At 48.2% G+C, this 21,120-nt stretch overlaps 1 protein-coding gene across 1 annotated transcript in view; it reads left to right on the forward strand.

Annotated features, from left to right (window-relative positions):
* Positions 1-21,120, forward strand: part of Myo16 (myosin XVI) — a 373,810-nt gene that overhangs the window by 257,768 nt on the left and 94,922 nt on the right. Inside the window, 1 exon segment of the mRNA XM_051169490.1 lies at positions 16,186-16,288. Coding sequence (XP_051025447.1) covers positions 16,186-16,288 — 103 coding nt within the window.

Genomic DNA, 21,120 nt, shown 5'->3' on the forward strand with positions numbered 1-21,120 from the left:
AAGGTCTATAGATGCTAAGCCCTGCCCTGGTGTCAAACCTTCTCTCCAGGAGAAATGGTGGTCATACTAGGCGAGGACGTTTTCCTTTTCCCATCAACCTGCAAACATGACCACGCACACAGATGCAGGCAAGATAGGACCCTGAGAGAGGGGTGGGAAAATCCCACCCTGCAGGCTGGAGGACAGGATAGCTCTGAGACAGGATGCTCCTGGTGAGACTAGGTAAGTTAGGAGGGCCAGGGGAGCGAGCACTCAGCGGTTTTGTTTCCTAATGAATTCACAGGCTGACCTCCAAGCTGCAGGTGTGTGAAGCCCATTTCGTGTTGCTTGTGCTGCCATTTAGTTTAGTTTATGTAGTTGTAGAGGGTGTTTGTCAGGGCAGTCGCGTCACAGAAAAAGTAAGCCGAAGCTCCAGAAATTTGTCAGTCTGTATTCTGTCTGCACACATTCTCCCCACAAGAACTTGGTAGCATTGTTGCCGTAGGCGGCCCTGAATGTACCCAGCATCACCTGGGACAGCTGGCCCTAGTAGTTCAATCTCACCTTCAATTTTAATAGCTAATCTTACAAAGTTAGCCACCAAAGGTTGACAGTTTTCCTCCTTCTAGTATTTCTAAGGTGTTAATCTTTACTCTTGCTTTTTCCTGAGAAGAAAACTGGCTGTGCTGTGTGCCTTCGCTCCTCTGTATATGGAATGCCTTTCAGTCCTGTGTGCTCTAAAGATATTTTGTCTCTGAGTACCTTGCTTGCGATGCCTATGCGTGATGCTCTCTCAAGCTTCCCCATGCTTGGCTCTTCAGATCTTTGAGTTTTGGGATCTTACAAATTCACAGCAATTGTATTAATAATTGTCTACCTTTTTTCTCTTTCCTCCTCTCTGCTCTCCTCTTATAAAGTACCATCTCATGGGTGACATCCCATGCAGCCAGTGTCCAGCTCACCATGTCCTCTCACTAGCTTTGTGGTGCTTTCTTTCACAGGTGTCCATGACTGTCTTGAAGCAGACCAACTACTTCTGAACTAAAGCAATCTATGCTGCTTTTCTGCTTTCAGTTTTTAGTTTGCATCTCCATAAACTCAAGCCGCATCTTTTATTAATTCTTCAAGCTTTTAATGTGGCTTCTACCCTCACAGTGTCTCCTAACTCACAAGTTTTCTTACCTGTGTCCCATCCGCATCAGTGGATAATCTCTGCGGTTTTGATCCGTTGGCTCGCTTCTCTCTCCGGGGCTGTGTGTGTGGGATAGGCTGTCGTGCGTTGGGAGTGGGCTTCGTGAGGCTGACCCCTCTGCTTTTCTAGGTGCTGTAGGGTTTGCTGTGCACATGACTAGGAAGGGTGTTTACTGGAGCTCTTCCTCGAAACTTCCCCTCAGCTAACTTTTCTCATCACCGTGACAAGAAGCAACTGAAGGCAGACAGGACTTGTTTTGGCTCATGGTTGCAGGGACACAGCCACCTGGAATGATGTGAAACATGGGGTGGCGAGCCCTCAGCAAGGCTAGCTAGCTGCTGGGCTTTCACCTCCTCACTTCTTACTGGAATCAGAAGAGAAGACTTTGGGGTCTGGAAGAGGGATAGGTCACAAGTTCTCAGACAGCACCACTACCCCTGACATAACCCACTTCCTCCATTTAGGTCCCCACCCCCTAAAGGTCATACAACCTTCCAAAATAGCACCAACATGTGGTATCAAATTTCAAACATGAGCTTCTGGATGCACAAGGTATCAGCAACTTCGTCACATGAGACTGTGGGTGCTCACACTGTCACTGGCATTGTCACATGAGACTTTAGGTGCTCACACCACCACTGGCATTGTCACATGAGACTTTGGGTGCTCACACCATCACTAGCATTGTCACATGAGATTGTGGGTGCTCACACCATCACTGGCGGTGTGACGTGAGACTTGGGTGCTCACAGCACCCCTGCCAGTTTCACACAAGACTGTGGGTACTCATACCATCACTGGCTTTGTCAAATGAAGTCAGAGCAGTTGTCATGAGGGGTGCACCGTTTCATTCTTCTGATACCAAACCAATGACTACCCTACCCAGAACTTAGGCTCCTAGACCTGTGTTGCCCAGTTGATGAGGATGGCCCTACCTCTTCCCTGATTTTGCCTGGCAGCTGTTTGCTCTAGCATCCCTGGGACTCGGGACACTCATTATATGCATGTGCTGATCAGTACCGGCCAGGACACGAGGTGACACACTGTGGATTCTCTCTCTCTCTCTCTCTCTCTCTCTCTCTCTCTCTCTCTCTCTCTCTCTCCCCTCCCTCTCTCCAAACCCTCGCCTCTCATGTCCATCCCTCCACCTTGGAGATACTTTTAGGATCAAATCCAGAGGGAAGGCTAGAAATGCTCCCATGATGCAAGCTGAGACGATGTTTGGGCTGACCTTCCTTGCTTTCTGTCTCTAGATCACTGGCTTTAGGACTGTATCCATTGTCCTGAGGGACATGGCTTGAAATTTGCTGTGTGTTGTGTGGCATAGAGAGTGTGAACCTGGCTTGCTTTGTTCTGATCCAGGAGCTACACCTTTGGGTGCTGTCTGCGAGGGCCTCTCCAGGTAGGTTTACTGAGCATATGGACTCCCTGAATGTAGGTAGCACCTCATGTAGTCTATGGTCATGTACTAAACAAAATGGAGAAGAGAGAAAGCCAGATAAGTCCCACCGTTTCTCCCTCTTTTCTAACTATGGGTGCACTCTGGCCACTGTGGGCTCTTGCTGCCTTCCCGCTTGGGGAGATGGCTGGCTTCAAACTCTGGGCCAAAATGAACCTCATTATCTCGTTTATTATTGCTGGATAATTGGACACAATAGTGAGACTATTAATTAATTAGTTAATTAATTAATCAATACAGAGGTTAATCCTGATGGCTGCTGCCCCATCCCTACAATGTCTGTCTCCTGTTGGATGGCCAAGTCACCAGCTCATTGATCCTGGCCTACAATTGAGTGTCTGTAACCTAATTTCACAGAAGTCCTCCCTACACTGGTCTCACAGAAGTCCTCCCTACACTGATCTCACAGAAGTCCTCCCTACACTGGTCTCACAGAAATCCTCCCTACACTGATCTCACAGAAATCCTCCCTACACTGGTCTCACAGAAGTCCTCCCTACACTGATCTCACAGAAGTCCTCCCTACACTGATGTCACAGAAGTCCTCCCTACACTGATGTCACAGAAGTCCTCCCTACACTGAGCTCACAGAAGTCTTCCCTACACTGAGCTCACAGAAGTCCTCCCTACACTGGTCTCACAGAAGTCCTCCCTACACTGATCTCACAGAAGTCCTCCCTACACTGATCTCACAGAAGTCCTCCCTACACTGATGTCACAGAAGTCCTCCCTACACTGGTCTCACAGAACTCCTCCCTACACTGATCTCATAGAAGTCCTCCCTACATTGATGTCACAGAAGTCCTCCCTACACTGAGCTCACAGAAGTCTTCCCTAAACTGAGCTCACAGAAGTCCTCCCTATACTGGTCTCACAGAAGTCCTCCTACACTGAGCTCACAGAAGTCCTCCCTACACTGATCTCACAAAAGTCCTCCCTACACTGATCTCACAGAATCCTCCCTACACTGTCTCACAGAAGTCCTCCCTACACTGATCTCACAGAAGTCCTCCCTACACTGATGTCACAGAAGTCCTCCCTACACTGATCTCACAGAAGTCCTCCCTACACTGATCTCACAGAAGTCCTCCCTACACTGATCTCACAGAAGTCCTCCCTACACTGGTCTCACAGAAGTCCTCCCTACACTGAGCTCACAGAAGTCCTCCCTACACTGAGCTCACAGAAGTCCTCCCTACACTGATCTCACAGAAGTCCTCCCTACACTGGTCTCACAGAAGTCCTCCCTACACTGATCTCACAGAAGTCCTCCCTACACTGATCTCACAGAAGTCCTCCCTACACTGGTCTCACAGAACTCCTCCCTACACTGATCTCACAGAAGTCCTCCCTACACTGATCTCACAGAACTCCTCCCTACATTGATCTCACAGAACTCCTCCCTACACTGAGCTCACAGAACTCCTCCTACATTTTTCTCACAGAAGTCCTCCCTACACTGACGTCACAGAAGTCCTCCCTACACTGACCTCACAGAAGTCCTCCCTACACTGATCTCACAGAAGTCCTCCTTACATTGAAGCTTTGTTTGAGCAGTTGCATTAAGTTGATTTTTGTGAATGTAGAGAATACACCTCTCGCCTCTGATTATTCAGATTATATACACTAGCTTTTTCTAAACAGATTTATGTGTCTGTATAAAAATTAGCATAGAGCAGCTGGTATTTTATAAAGCGACAATGCTAGACATGGGCTTTGGATAGGAAGTGGAGGCGAGCACTAGATTTGTTTAAATGTGCACAGGATTTAATTAAGTTAAAATTAAGCAGACTAGACATTGTCCAGGAAGCCGGTGACTGTCAGTCTATTCTCGGAGAAATCTGGGTTGAGAGTTTCAGTCACCAAGTGGTCAGAGTTGTTTCCTTCTATGCTCAGCTCTGAGCAGAACTCTGAGCCCCTCACCCAACCTCCCTAGCAGAGCGCCTTGGCTCAACATGTGCCACCTGCTTTGCTTACAATAGAATTTAATGACATTTCCGCTCCCTCACTGGTGGCTTGCCATTGTTTCAGCCTAGGAAGCCATGATGTGTTAAAATGTCTTAAAGAATGTCAGAAATTCATCAGTAAATAGAATAGGAAGCTGTGATTTTATTAAACAAAATATTGTTTGAGGACCCCGTACATACAAACAACATGTAGCATGTTTTTGAACACGTACACCTCCATCGCATCCCCTCCAGTTTCTCCATTAGCCTCACCTGCAATGTGCTAAACAAAAACAAAAACAAAAACAAAAACAAAAAATAACCCTGCAGTCCACTTGATGTTGCCTGCATGTGCGGTGCTGCCTGACCAGTTCCCGAATCTGTCACTGATGTTTCTTATGCAATCTCCACAGTGAAAATTGCCTGCCACAACCCCCAGTACCTGTCCCCTTAACAACAATGCCCACACACTAATATTAAAATGAAGACCCTTGTTATACAACATTGGCATTCAATGCCAGTGACCAGGGAGATTGTACAAAATTGCATGCTGGCACTAATTCCTGCGTTTCAGAGAACACTGAAATAGACGTGTCTTGGTAATTCTCACACAAAATTTAGTTGTCTGATGCTTTAGTTCGGGTCTCTCTTGCGTGATAAAATACCATGGCCAAAGGCAGCTCAAGGAAGATCGGGATTCTGTCCTCTTCCGTCTCCACATCTCAGTCCAGCACTGAAGGAAGTCAGGGCAAGAACACAAGGCAGGAATCTGAGGTTCTAACTGAAGTAGAAGCATAGAGGGTCACTCCTTACTGGCTTGGCCCCCGTGGCTTGGTTGGTCATGGCTTTCATGTACACCCTAGGACCAGACGTAATGCACTGTGCCCACCCACACTCATTATTAATCAAGACCATGTGCTCCGGCTTGCCCGAGGGCCAGTCTCCATTTGAGGTTCTCCCTTCCCGAATTATTCTAACTCGCATCAGGTTGACAACAAGCTAAACAGGACTGCAGTATAGGAAGCCTTTGCCTGGTGCTGCAGACACTTTCCCAGCATGATTCACAGGAGGAGCTATTGCCCAGGATGGGAGCAGTCATAAATAAAACCAAGTGAAGTGCAACACTGTTTCATTTCTCTCCATCGCTGCCGTTTAAAGGCCTTTTATTTCTTGCTCTAACTCCTTCCCTGGTGGTCTCTTAAGGCCTGAAAGGTTGGATGTGCCATCATTGTCATGCGTGTTATCAATTGTGAGCACTGTGCCTAAATACGACCAATACTGCTGCCGGCAGGGAAGGGGCTGCAGTGACCCAGGCTGGTGGTGTAGACTCGAGAGACCAAGGAATCTCTAGGTAGAGTGAAGTCCAATGCCAGGATGGATGGGAAGATTGGGATGGGAGACTCCGTGGCTTTGAGGACCCCTGTGGAGATCTGGCTTGTGCACCCCTTGGGCTTTCAGAGTACCCGTGAAAAGTGTGAGAAATAATCACCATGTTTGCCATGCGTGAGCTAAGTCCTGGGTTTACACGTGGCCGCTTCAGCCTTGGGTATGCTCGAGGTGCGAGGAAAGGAGGGTGATGAAGAGGCAGAGCTGAAACACATTGACGTGGTAGCGATGGCGACCGCCTTCCTCAAGGTGCGTGTGTAGAACGCTTGGTCCCCAGCCAGTGGCAGGATTTTGAAAGGATGTGGAGCTGCTCGGAGGTGGGGCCAAGCTGCAGGAAGTAGACCAGTGGAGAATGTCCTTGTGGGGTTTGTCCTGCTCTGATTTCTTCCTGGACCCCTTCTTATTGTTTCCTGGTGGCCACTGTGTGAAGAGCCTTCCCCACCACACACTTTTGCTGCCATAACATTCTGCCAAAGCCTAGGGGACCAAGCAACCCTGAACTGAACCTCAGACCCCAGGCATCAGAAAGTAACCTTTGTCCTGTATGTTGTTTGTGCCAGATAATTTTGTGACAGTGTCAAGAGACCTGGCTAATGTGAACATGGACCTATAGTAGGGGGAAGTAGGCGATGGCACCTATGAGGGGAGCAATTCAAGAGACAGAGAAGAAGGCAAGATTAAGAATGTGTGTGTTGGGGGCAGGTAATCTGGAAGAAGATATTGGTAACAGAAACATCAAGTTTTATGGGAGCAGAGTGTGTGGTGGGGACCTTGGAATGCTGTTACTACCTTGACTTACGAAAGGCTCTCTCCTCTGTACACCTGGGGTGTGTTCGCAAGGGGTTGTGTGAATGGGACAGAGCGCCTGCTGCCCGCAGGGAAGTGGGTTTTCTGACATGACGACCTGACTTCTGTCTGACTGCCACTCAGATCTCTGCCCTCCCTTGTAGAGTCTCGGTTACTACAGGCTGTCCTGTTGAGGTGTGATTTCAACCGAACAGAATCACAACTGACATAGAAATGGACAAGGAGTACATCTTAATATTTTTTTTGTAAAGAGCAAACACCTAAGTTGTTTATGCCAGTCCAAATGAAAACTTAACTTACAAAGGTTTTTATTTGCTGGTAACAATTTATTGGCCCTGCCCAGGGAAGATGTCACCTGCATTGCTGTGGACAGGGCTTACTTGGTATTCCTTGGTTTTCCACAGCTCAAGTTCCCTGCAAAAGGGCTGTGAAAGGCCCTAGTTAGAGCATTCAAACTCAAACCTCCACAGGACCCGTTATCTCCCAGAGGGCTCTGGAGGCCCAGCTTTCTGCTGAAAAGGCTCCCAGATAGGCTAGGTTTTGCTCACTGTAGCTTGTGATCCCGAGAAGGGTTCATCTTGAGGAGTAATTATTCAAAGAAATGAAATGGAGACAGAACCGGCAGGGCTAGGCTGGGCAAGGATGAGAGGGATGCTAGTGAGCATCCAAAGACCTTTTACATAGTAATTCTTTCAGGGTTCTAGCCAGTGTCGATTTTAACCATGTTTATTTTATTTCTGGGTGGGTTTTCCTGTTGTTGTTGTTGTCTTGAGATGTGCATTTCATAAGCTCAGCCAGCTTAAAGTACTTGTCCTTCAAGCATGAGGTTCCAAGTTGGATCCTCCACGGCCCATATTTTAAACGCTGGGTGTGATATGCATCAGTGGCCCAAGCATTGCTCAGTGAGAGCAGCAGCATCCAGGCCCTTGAGGGCCACTCAGCCTCTTGTAGATCTCAGGCCAGTGGGAGACCCTGTGTCAGGCGGGAACAGGCAGATGGCTCTTTGGTTGTCCTCTGGTCTTCACCACATGTTACACATACACATGCGTATGTGCCAGCCGTACACCTACACACATGGACACAAAAGACTTGCCTCCAGACATTTGTGCCTGTCTGTGAGTAAGGATATGGTTACGTTCCTGAGGTGGTTAAAATGTCACCCGGCTTTTGTCCTATAGACCCTTCTGTCTACCCAGTATTTATAAGCCATAAGAACAATGGTGCCCCATGTTTGACCACGTCCCCTGGATGAGGAGGACTGGTGGCACTCAGAGGAAGGATAGCAGGCTACCAAGAAGAGACTTGAGACCCTATGAGCATATATAGGGGGAAGAGGTTCCCCTTAGTCACAGTCATAGGGGAGGGGAGTAGGGGGAAAGCAGGAGGGATGGAGTAATGGGAGGATACAAGGGATGGGATAACAATTGAGATATAATATGAATAAATTATGTATATTTATATATACATCTTCCTAATGGCTTCCTAGCTGACTGCAATGGCACCTGTCAGTCACTTCTCAAAACTCTTCAACCTCTTTTAAGAGCATCCCTTCTCACTTGTAGAGGGAGAGGACGGTAGAAGAACAAACACCCTGAGAAATCAATGTACCTGCCCAAGCTTCCTGTTCCTGCTCAGAAACAGGTCAGAGTGGCCCCGGTGAACATTAGATTAAGGGGCAAATTGCCTTAGGAATGGGGTAATTGCATCTAAACTGCAAAGCTTCGAGAGGCCTCTCATCTGAGCTTAAGCAAGAGAACATCTGTTCTTTTCAGCTCAACTAGACAGGCTGTTCCTGTACCTGACACACACCAGCTATGGCTCAGCCAGCAAATCACAAAATGCACAGAGGACAAAAAGAAAATAATAATAATAAAGCCGTCAAATTGAGTGTGCAGCACTGGCTGTGCTCAGAGTCCTCCGGAAAGCACGGCTGGCTGCAGAGGCAGCAGTTCTTCCAGCTCCATCCCATCATCAGCCTCTAGAGAGAGGCCTGCTTCAGACACTCTCTGTGCTGAAGGCCAGTAGGGGAAGAGGGTGGAGGATAAGCACCCTGTGGCTGCCTCAGGGGAAGGGGCAAACCTGGCTGAAACAAACATTGCATGTTCCAAGGCTGTTGCAGATACGAAGTTAGTGATGCACCACACCGTGCACCATCTTCATCGCTCCTCTCTCCCTCCCTTCTGCCTTCCTTCTTTGGTTTCCTTTATCAGTGAACATTTCACATATTTTATTGTATTCATTCATTAATTCATTGTGTGTGTGTGTGTGTGTGTGTGTGTGTGTGTGTGTGTGTGTGTGTACAGGTAAGGTGAGGTCAGAGGACAACTTGTGGGAATTGGGCCTCTTCTTTTTTTTTTTTTTTGCTTTGTTTTTCAAGACAGGGTTTCTCTGGGTAGCCTTGGCTGTCCTGGACTCACTTTGTAGACCAGGCTGGCCTCGAGCTCAGAGATCCGCCCACCTCTGCCTCCTGAGTGCTGGGATTAAAGGCGTGCGCCGCCATACCTTACTCCATATGGGCCTAGAGCATTGAACTTAGGTCTTAGGCTCGGCCTCAGACGCCTCTATTCTCTGAGGAACTAGAATGTCCTTCGTTCATTTCTGGAATAAGCCGAATGTTGTTGGGTCACACGACCAAGAGAAAGGGGCGAGACTAGCTTCAACTCAGAGCTTAAGAATGTCGTCATGGAAACCGATGGCAGATGGCCTAAAGCTGTTCCCTGTGTGTGTAGGGGCATTTCCTATGCCTGGATCTGAAATACAGCAGCATTATTTTTTACTATTCAGCTTCCATGTGTGCATGCTAAGAGGCCCTGGGTTTGAGTCCGTGAAGTCCACAAATACACAGCATAGGGCTTAAAGTTATACGTCCAGGCATCTCGTCCTGCCAAGGGGGCTTGGAAAAAGATTCAGTGGGCATAATGATGGTGAGAATGGGGCGGGGGTGGGTGATGTGTGTAGCTTGTGGCCAGTCATGTGCACTGTCTTCACACTTGTGTACACTTGTGTACAGACCACTGGTCAGTACCTGAGCAAAGGAACCTGCAGAAGGGAGGGAACAAGTGTGACAGTGCACACTGCGGGGAGCGTGACAGTGCACACTGTGGGGGAGCTGCAGAAGGGAGGGAACGAGCGTGACAGTGCACACTGTGGGGAGCTGCAAAGATGTTCTGGTCCAGCACAAGCTCTCTGACAACCAGCAGATGCCTTCCAACCCCTCTGGGCTTCTGACATCAGGGTGCAAGTGAAGCCAAACCTCATCACAGATGTTGAGCTTCATGTAACACATGACCAGGTTGCCATATTAGTGATAAGAGCAGGCCCTGCCACAAGGGAGGGAAGAAAGTAAATAGCTTTGATGTCTCACTTGGAATTTGATGGGGATAACATGGAGCGGGGTCCTTCCCTTCCCTGTCCCTTCTCTGTCGCATCCACAGTCCTCATCTGTGCTTTGTCCCTTGCATCCCTGAGAGCTGTGAGTTCTGTCCCCCTCCCATCTCCCTGCTAAGCAGGGTCGCCATTGGTTAAGGACCCACAGCTAGATGCAGTGGCTGCTTCAGTCAGAACCCCTCTTGATGCCGCCTTTCCAAATGTGTCCTCAGACTGTGAAGACCCTCAAAAGGACCCAAGGTGTCTTGCAGCTACCTGAGAGCATTCCTGGACTCTACAGTCACTCTGTCCATCTTTTTTCCTCCCTGACCTTTATCTTAGACTCCAGGAAATCACAGGCTGAGGGTGGAGAGCCGCCTAATCTGCAGCACTCTCCTGGGCTGCACCACACAGCCTGTGGCTGTGAGCATGCCAGAAGCTTGTTCTTCCTCGCTTGCTCCATATTCCCCAATTGCATCTTATTCCCAACCACGGGCAGGCAGGGCCTGCATATGGAGAGCCCGTTCACACATTCCATGGCCTCTGCGAGAAGCTCCTGAGCCGGGAAGTGCATGGGAAGACACACCCAGGAAGAAAAGAATGCATCCGTGCTTCTACCTTAGGATGCCATGTGCTTCTGAGGTGGAAGGAGAAGAGCCGCCCACCCCTCCATCCCCTCATCCCCCAACCTCCCCAACCCCCCACCCGCGCCCTGTCTTCCTGACACAGACCTCTTCCTTCTTCCTTGATGGAGCCTGGCACTCTCTGGGGTGAGTTGGGGTAGGACTCCGGTGGATCCAATCAAGGTAAAAGTAAACTACGGGGCCAGATTTAGGCCTAAACACTCCAGGATTCTCAGAGGCAGTGGGAATTTTATCTCTGGCGACCTTCCTATAAATATGAGAAGGCATATAAGGCCCCAGGATGGGAGGAGACACAGAACTTGAGTCACCTACATACAAAATGAGGCCACAGGAAGCACAGAGCGAACGGAGGGACACGAAGAGAACTGGCTCATCTGGAGGCAGCCCTGGTGTAGGTGGCGGGATGCAGTGGTCACAAACAGAGTGAGCCTGAGCTGGACTGTGGCAGCTGTGGCAGTTTCCCCAGAGTAACGGGAAGGAGAGGACACAATGGGCTCCGTGTAAGCAACACTTCTACAACTTGACCTTTGTTTTCAAAGTTGACTTACGTGAAAATAACTGATGCCAGCCCTCACTCTCAGTGAGCGCCACCTCCACCCCCCACTTCCATCTTCCTCTTCAAGCTCCTTTCCATCTTCCTCTTCGATGTTTTCATGGCGCATGGCAAGTCTGTTGCTAGGCAGCTGTGCACAGCCCTGTGACTGCTGGAAAGGAGCCAGAAAACCACTCTCCACACCTGTGCAGTGCTTACTGCGAGCGGGAACACAGGAGCAGAGGCAGCATCCAGGCAAGTCCGTGGAGGGAGCCAAATGCAGCCTTCGTAAACCAGGGCAGGACAGCCACTTTGGGGCACCTGCAGTGTGTGAAGTGGCCATGCTGTGGACCCTGGGGGGAATCCTCATGGGACTGGGTTCCAGCACTTCTAAAATGCAGATGTACACGAATGAGAATGTGGCATTGGGGGTTTCCAGGCATGCCGGATGCCCTGAGCTTTGTTAATTTCCTTTGCCTTTGCAAAGCAGAGCACTCCAAGTGCGTGTTCACCTCTGTGCAGCCCTCAGGCTTTTGTGTTTCATTCGCATCCTTCTCCTCATCAGCAAAGGTCTCCCCAGATCCAACAGCTTGTCCTCCAAGGCGACATGTCCATACTGCTGTAGTGTTCAGTGCTGCAGATCGAGGTCCAGACTCCCCCTTGCTGTATTCCTTCCCTGTGCAGCCATGGCCAAAAGCAGCTTGAGGAAGAAAGGGCTTCATTTCAGGTTACTGTTACGTGTTGTAGTCCACCATCAAAGGATGTCAGGGTAGGATCCTGAAAGTAGGAACTGATGCAGAGGCCATGGGCGATCACTGCTTAATGCACCCCTGGACCACCTGCCCAGTGGTGGCACCACCCAGAGTGGGCTGAACCCACCCACATCGATCACTAATTTAAAAGACGGTCCACACGCTTGCCTGCAGGGAACTGGCTGGGGGTTCCCTCTTCCCGGGTAGCACTGTGTCAAACTGACATACAGCTAGCCAGCACACTTGCCAAACCTCCTTCCCTGTGGTGCCTGTCTGCCAGCCTTCCAGAAGGTTCCAAGGACAGCCTTTCTTCCTTTCTAATTCTTCTCCTTCCTCTGTCATATCTGTTCCTTGGGGTGCAGGTGAGACAGATACTGGTGTTCCCCAAACATTATTTCCAAGTTTACAATGACCATAAAATGATGCATTTTAGAAGCTCCTGGAATAAGAAAGACTTCTTTCCTGAAACATAGTCTTTGTCCAGGAAAGCCATGCTTTATAGGCAAAGAAAATGGCCACCACCCCATGGCACTGCTCATCTACACATTTCCTGGCAGGATCGCTTGCTCATAATAGATGCTCAATAAATATTTATTGAGACAGTTAAAAATTTAAGGGGTTTCAGGAGCCAAAAAAAAGCCAGAACTTTCATTTTTACAACAGAACTTTCTTTGAGAGTAAGAGGAAAAGTCAATATTCAACAAACAGAAACAAATTCACAGCAACTCTTGGGGGTTAGAAGAGATAGCTTAATTTATTTAGCTTGTATTTTCCTAAGAAAACAATTCAGCTACCTCCTCATTTCCTTTGAGAGTTGTTATTTTAAAAACCTCTATATTAACTTGAATTAAAAAAACAATTCTATGAAATAGGATGTCACAGTTGTCCTTTAAACTGAAAGGAACATTGACCTGAAAGGGAGAAGTGACTTCTTGTGTCCTCATTTCTGGAGGTCCTTCTTGGGACCTCACACGTTACTGGCTTTCCTCTGTGTCTTTAACTTTGACCTGTCAGTCTTAAAACACAGAGACCTCAAAGTGACCACAGTATGGTGTGGCTTTTTCACTTGGGATTCTGAATGACATTGGATTTTGTTGGTTTTTTTCTATCATATTCCTGGTGCTGAGAGTTGAAGAGAGATTTGTGCTTGGTTCCTGGACTTGGAGATGGCTCAGCATCCCTGGTACCCATGTGAGACCTGTTCTCAGGAGCAGCATCTGTGGTACCCATGTGAGAGATGTTCTCAGGAGCAGCATTTGTGGTACCCATGTGAGAGATGTTCTCAGGAGCAGCATCCATGGTACCCACACAAGAGATGTTCCCAGAAGCAGCATCCATGGTACTCAAGTGAGAGTTGTTCTTAGGAGCTGCATCCGTGGTACCAATGGGAGAGCTGTTCTCAGGAACAGCATCCATGGTACCCAAGTGAGAGCTGTTCTCAAGAGCAGCATCCATGGTACCCATGCCAGAGCTGTTCTCGAAAACCTTGAAACCCATTCTTATTATAGATGAGTGATGTAGGAAGTAGACACCCAAAAGTAAAAGATGCCAAGAGTAAAGAGATAGATTGTAGAAGAAAGGAGGGATGCATGGAGCCTCCAACACATCTTCAAGTGTGAGACACCTGGGGGTTGAGAATGGTAACAGAATTGACTCAGTTTCCAAAATGGCCATTTCTACCCGGCTTCGTCCTTACAAAGTCATGGCAATGGAGGAACCAACCACAGATAATCATCTGGCAAGAGGGAGGTGAGGGACATTCATGGACAACTGTCTGTGCCTCTGGCCTCACCTCGCCTAAATGCCCCTTTTGCTCTGTTGCACAGTCTACCGATGCTTCCCTGTGAGTCTGAGGAGCTGACTAGACTTCCCAGTTCTCTCCCCCGCCATCTCCACCCAGGTCATGTGCCAGTTCCTTGGCTTTGTCTTTGCTCAAACCCCACTCCACCAAGAGGCAGATATAATGGCTCCTTTTGTGTGTGCCTTACTCACAGGCTCTGTCAAACTAAGTCCTAGTGGTCACTCTATCCTTATCTGCTGTGTCCACCTCTTAAACTCCTCTCAGGAGCCTGGCTTACTGCCTCCTTTCTTGCAGCCACTCTGGCCTTCTCCCTGTTCCTGGAGGAGGGATGCAGGTGGCCACCTAGGGTTCTGGGCCTCTTGTTTTTCAGTCTATTCAGGACATAGATCAATTGAGCCCAAATGGGGACTTGAGACTAAAATTCTAGATATAGGGTCACAGTAGTCCCCCTATCCCAGACCTGGGAGATGCAGAGAGCAGGCTGGTTAGGAAGTTGTCTCTTGTTCATAGTCTGTTGACCTCCAATAGAGAGCACATGAAAGCTTGGGTACAGAGTCCTCGGGAGACAGAGGAGACCTGCCCGGGAACCGTAGAGCAGGAGTATGCACAGTACTCCTGTCTGAGGCTCCTGTGCTCTGGACCCATGACAGCTATAGGTATATAATCTGCCTCAGGAAGACATGTCCTTCACTCAGTGAAAACATGTGATCTAGTCTTCCATCATCCAAGACACACTGTTAGAGGTAACACTCAAGCTGCACAAGGCACAACTTTTTAAATCACAGGAGAACGGTCCTCAGCACCCTGTCTCCGATGACATTTTTTTTTTTTCCTTTGCTGCTGAAATGTCAGAATTATTCAATTTTGAGTGTTTGGAGAACAATCTAAAATGAGAAAAGCACCAAGCGCAAGGTCGTTCCCTCTGACTTGTTAATACTAAATTCAGACACTTGGATGATATTGATTGCATTCTTGGTTGCAATTAACAAAGCTCCAAAATGCAATGAGATTGTCCGCAGGAGTAAGAAGACAGTTTGAGTTCTCACACTTCCTTGGGTAGCTCTGTCTCCACCTGGACCCTCCTGACGGCACAGACTGATGATCCTGCCCCAGAGGCCAGCTCTCCCATCCTTAACCTAATGGTCTCTTTTCTACTCTGGGAGTGTCTGGGTGCGGCTTCTAGGTCTCAGCTGCACTTTAACAATGTCAGAGGAGAGAGTGGCCACCGTCAGGTGGCCCTGGTTTCACTCTGGCTCAGCCATCCCTTACCACCGCGTGTCTGTTGCTTCTTCCCGGTGTCATACACAAGGTGGTTTGCAGAAGCAGAGCTTTCTTCTCAAATATCCCAGGCCACACACCCAACACGAAGGTGTCAGCTGGGTCTTGCTACCCTAAAAATGTGGTGGGTTAAAGGGAGAAAAGAGCTTACTAAAGTGGATGTCATTTTTTCTTCAGCGTGTTTGAGATTAGACACTGGACTCTTGTATAAAAAATTAACTGAAAATATATGGTTTGAGTTTCTGCATTGGCCTTCTGCAAGCTTGCAGAGCTATTCAGCCGGAGAATCATCAAGACTGAGGCAATAAGACACAAGTGTTCAGATCTTTAGGCGTTTCTTTTGTTCCTCCCCTCCCCAGCCCACCCCCTCTTCCTTCAGTGCCATTTTGCCTATGTGTCCAATTAGGTAACATCTGTACAAACTATTTAGATGAAGCTAATGACCAATGTGATTTTGAAAGGTTTTAAAAGCTATAGGAAACCACTCCATAGCTGAAAGTCTCAGGTAATAAACAGGATTCAAACACTTGGCGATAATGTCTAAAAAATGAAAATGTCCCTTCAGAATTTAAAAATGCTCAATGTACGGCAAAGAAGCTGTTCTATCTCCCTTGAAATAAGAATTGCCGCTGTTCCACTATCTCTTTACTGCAAACTATCTAAATTTACCCTCAAGTAGTAACATAAAGGATGTTTGGATTTCTTAAACGGCGGTTTCTTTTACAAGTCCAAGCCAAATATTTCAGTGGTAACCAATAGATTCATTTTTATTCTCTTCCAACTTTCTGTGAATAAATGGTTTGTGTCATTGTGTGATAGTGTTATATATAAATTGAAAAAAATATAGCTGAGTCATCTTAAAGATAATTTTCTCTGTAGAAGATGAGGGTTATTCACACTTGGCTGGCCTGTATCTAGTAGATGAGATATTTGGGGATTTTCAGATAAAAATAACAGGATCTGATAAATGGTGCTATCGGTCAGTCCTGTGGAACGTACCGTTTGCATGACAGTGTTTTCTTCTTGTGCTTGCACCCTGACAGGTATGAGCCATTGGCTTCTGTTCTTCTGGGCGAGAAGAAGGGTCAGTCTGCTGAGGAGAGATGCCGGCTCCTGCTCCAGCGCTGTGCATTACAAGGCTGGCAGGTTGGTGGCCTACAGATTATGAAAACAGAAGGCTGGGCTTTCAAAGCTGTGAGTCGTGGCAGTAGCCAGCAGCCTTCCTGGCAAAAACAAATTCCCTTGATATGCTTGGCAAGACATGGCCCTCAATGTGTTTGCTGGAAATATGTCATTTTTCTATGACTTATGGCTTTTTAGCACCATGGAGCCAACAGAAGAGTCAGCCCACTTTTACAGTAACCCAGAAAAGCTACCTACCGAGCTTGGTCAGTTGGCGCGAGTCCTGCCCATTCACTAGCACTTTGTAAAGCATCTAATATGTAGCCATATTAGTCGCCTTTCCAGCTCTGGGACAAAGTACCCAAGGTAGACAGAAAATAAAGAGAAAGGGTTTTCTTGGGCTCACAGCTTTGGTTCATAGCCCATCGGTGCTGTTGTGTTTGGGCAGACTGAGCATCACACACTAGAGATGTTCAGGCCATGCCATGGATGGAGGAGAGGCGGAGAGGAGATGGGGAAAGTGGAGAGGAGACTGCGGTGCTCATCTCATGACATCCATGAGGAGCAGGAGAGGGAAGGAAAGGGGAGGAAGACCCCTAGGTCCCAGTGTCACCTACTTCAAAGGCACATGGCCACCAACCTAAGGCCCTGTCCCTAGGCTTCAGCTACCTGTGGGCCACCACCCCTCAACAGCAACAGACTAGGAGCCAAACCTTCACCACTTGAACTCTTAGGAGACCCATAAGGTCCAAACTATAGGAGCAGCAGATCTCAGGAAACCGACAGAATGAGGAAATAATGTTCAGTGAAACAAGATCCTTGTCAGACCCGTGCTTGCCAGGCTGGGGGAAACTGCTCATGGCCCCATTTCATTTTCTCTTCCTTCTGTTTCTCACCCACCTCACGGTGAAGCTGTCGCTCTCTTTGAGCATGACAAACAAGTGGATAAGCTTGGGGTCTCAGAGCTTCTCTCTCTGGTCTGTGTTGCACATGAAGTGGGGTGCAGGAGCCCACAGCAGCTGTCACTGAGCTAGTACAGGAAGGAAATAAGTAAAGGCCGTGGGGGACCCCCACTAGAGGTAGAGGGCCACCTCCAATGGCATCAGGATAACATCCTTGGCCAGTTTTAGGAAGAGAGAGTTTATGTGGAGAATGAAGTCCTGGGCACTGGGAACTGGCACAGAGGATGGAGGCAGGGGCTTTCTTGAGGTGCGCACTACCGGGAGACAACCCCAGCCCCAGGGTTCCAGGTTAAGTGCTCATCTCTGAGAGGAAGTGCAGGATCATTGATGAGGGTGGATATGGGGGTGCAGAGCCAGCAGATGGCTGCACATCTCAGAGAGCGTCTAACAGAAGCATGGCCTACATAGACCCGTCAGAGAAAGTGTCACAGGTACACTCATCTGTGACCAAGAGCAAAGAACAAAGGGCTTGGGCACGGAGGAGTCACAGTTTCACCCTCCACACCACCCAAGCTCTTCCCTTTGTTTTCTTTCTTCCCTTTCTTCTCATTTAATCTCGATGGAAGTTGGACGCTCAGTCACAGTCTGAGGGAGGATGCTTACTCATGCGGGGTTGTCATGGCTGCACATCAGCTCTGAGACTGGATTTTAAAAGGAGGAAATTACTAACGAGGAGTGATGTCAGGAGCCTGAGACATCAGTGTGGGCCCCACAGAGAATATGGTTCAGCAAGGTCGTAGGGAGCTGACGTCATTTCCGCCTAATCATTGCTGGGGTTTTTAAATAGGTAATTGTAGAGCAGGGGCTTAACAATAGCCCTGTGTACTTCTCCTCTAAAGGATAGTCATGGGTGTGCGTGTGTGCATGTGTGTGTGTGTGTGTGTGCGTGTGTGTGTATGTGTGTGTACGTGTGTGTGCATGTCTGTGTGTGCGTGTGTGTGCGTGTGTGTACGTGTGTGTGTACGTGTGTGTATGTGTGTGTGTGTGTGCGTGTGTGTGTATGTGCATGTGTTTATGTGCGTGTGTATGTATGTGCGTGTGTGTATGTGTGTGTACGTGTGTGTGCATGTCTGTGTGTGTGTGCGTGTGTGCGCGTGTGTACGTGTGTGTATGTGTGTGTATGTGCGTGTGTGTGTATGTGCATGTGTTTATGTGTGTGTGTGTATGTGCGTGTGTATGTGTGTGTATGTGTGTATGTGTGTGTGTATGTGTGCGTGTGTGTGCATGTGTGTGTGTGTGCGTATGTGTGTGTATGTGTGTGTGCGTATGTGTGTGTGTGTGTGTGTGTGTGTATGTGTAGATGCCAAGAGAATCCAAATTACTCCTCCCAGTAGGGAAGTGACTGTCGGTGCTAATATCCACTCAGGATCCCCAGTGTGCAGGATGGTGTCAGTCACAGGAGGAAGCTGGGATGCACCTTGTTGTGCACAGGTTGGCATCAGCCTTTCCAGATCCATGTCCCCGATGGCATGCTTGAAATAGTAACTGAAGACTGTATTAAATTGAAACATACATTGGTACTTTTTAAGTGAAAATCAGATGTATTTTAATAGGGAAGTGTTTTCATTTCCTTGCACAAGTCTATTTTATCCTCACTTTAAAAAAAGATTTATTTATTTTTGTTGTATGTGTTATTTGTGAGTGCCTGCATATACATGCGTCATGTGTGCATGCCTGGCTCTGGCACAGATCAGATTCAGGCACTGGGTCTCCTGAGGCTAGAATCAGAGACGGCTGTGAGCCACCAGTGGGTCCTGGAACCCACACCCAGAGCAAGAGCGGCAAGTGTTCTTAATTGGTGAGCCATCTTGCCAGCCTATCCTGATTTTTTTTTTCTCCCCATAAAAAAGTTGAAAAATACAAAATGGAAGAAATAGGGAAGTGTGTGTGTGTGTGTGTGTGGTGTGTGGTGTGTGTGTATGTGTGTGTGTGTGTGTATGTTCTGCGTTATCCAGTTTGGGAAGTCTGATGTTCTTCATCTTTGTCAGGAGAGAACCATTAATATTCTTCATGCAACAAGATAAGTAGTTGACATCACAGAAGCAATGTTTATTTATATTTTACTTTTACATCAAACAGAAAATAATTTGTGTTAAATACTCAATTATTCCTGCTATGGAAAATCGGAGTCCTCTGTTTGCAATGTGCTGTTCCACCATTGATTCTATTCTGGGTTGTGAGTCAGCTCAGAAATTAGGTAAAGTTACGGGAGGGGCTGTGTGACAGGAGAGCCAGGGCAGCCGTGGGAAGCCCCGTACACCTGGAGCCGTGTGCCCTTATTAAGCAGGTGACACTCAGCACTGGGACCTAACTAGTTAACACTAAATTAATGGTTATTTTCCCTTGTCTTTAAGAGGAGCACGAGAGGGTAGAAGAGACGAGAGTCACTTTTTCGTCCCATCAACACATGCCAGGTGTCAGCTACGAGTTCAACACTCTTCACTACACCATTTTTAAATTTTTATTTTTTAATATACGTGTGTCTAAGCGTATGTGCCACTGACCCTCAGAGACCAGCAGAGGGCGTCAGATCAGAGCTGCAGGAGGTTGTGAGTCACCTTGTGTGGGTGATGGGAAACAAAGCTCTGGGTCCTGCGTGAGAACACCAAGTGCTCTCAACCCCTGAGCTGCCTCTCCAAGCCCTAAATGTGTTTTCTTTTACAGTCCACTGAACAGGTCTTGGAGATCTAGTGGCTTTTGTGATTGCTCCTGGCATGGTCAGTCTGCAGAGGGAGATCTAGCTGCGGGGGTTCCCCATCTCTTGTCTGTAGCAGGGAGCTCATGAGCACTCCTGCAGGAAGCTCAGAGGCTCCTCCTCTTTCCAGACACCAATCTGGGGGGGGGGCGCTGTTAGGTTTGTTTGTTGAGAGAAAAATGGAGGGAAGTTGGGGAGGACAGAGTGAGGAAGGATAGAGGTGGGCGAGGGGAGGTGCAGGGGGTATGGAAGGACAGCCTTTATTCCTTGAGTGTAGCTGGGACTGGAGTCAGTCGGTACATGAGGAGTTTGGGGGAAAAAAGCCACTACTCCATCAGCATGCTGTGAGGCGGCCACTCTGCAGAGCTCCCCATTTGGTCAACTTCGAGCCTAATAACAGCCCCATGGAAAAAGAGGGAGGTAGCCACAGTGTGGATATGAGGGTACCGATCCCCAGATGGCTGGGCTGCTGGGTCAGCGTACTGGCTGAAACTGGTCCAGCTCCTATTCGCCTCACAGCTCCTCTGAGGCCAACCTGGACTCTGTGTCCACCTTTTTCTTGCCTGCGCCTTTAGCTTGGTCTCTGCCTTTCGTTACAGCTGTGTGCAGTGATGTTGTCCGGGTGTAGAACTTGAAAGGGATAGATTGTGCCTAATTACGGAGCTTTGACCTCAGCCACTTCCGTATTCCTGTATCAGTGAGCTGTCTGCCCCTTGCACACCACCTCCTGCTGCAGGCCGGCTCAGAAGGAGTCCTCTGTGCCAGGACTGTCATCCCTGCAGTGGTACCCAGCTCTTACCAGAGGTTTGCAGCTGGACCAAGGGTTACGTTTCTGCGAGTAGAAAACCAGCTACAATCCATGCCGACGACTTTACGTAGATACACAAGAGCCATGAATTGTCAAATTGGGTCACAACAGACATTATTTAGGACACCTTCTTAGCGGAGAGACAAGCGGGAGCTTGCTTTATGTTTCTAAGAAACATATTGATCCACCAAGTCTGTGATGAAAAATGACTGTACAGTGTGTTGCCTGATGTGTAGGTTAGGAGTGGACCACGGCAGATAAGGCCAAAGTACTTTGAGCATCTGTGTAAAAGCTATGTGTGGCACAGTTTTCCTCCATAGGTTTTGGTTTTCCGATCTGTAATTCCCACTGTGACTTTCACACATTTATCCCCTTACTGCACAAGAAAAAG

The sequence above is a fragment of the Acomys russatus genome, chromosome 27 (assembly GCF_903995435.1).
Source record: "Acomys russatus chromosome 27, mAcoRus1.1, whole genome shotgun sequence".
NCBI classification, from domain to species: domain Eukaryota; kingdom Metazoa; phylum Chordata; class Mammalia; order Rodentia; family Muridae; genus Acomys; species Acomys russatus.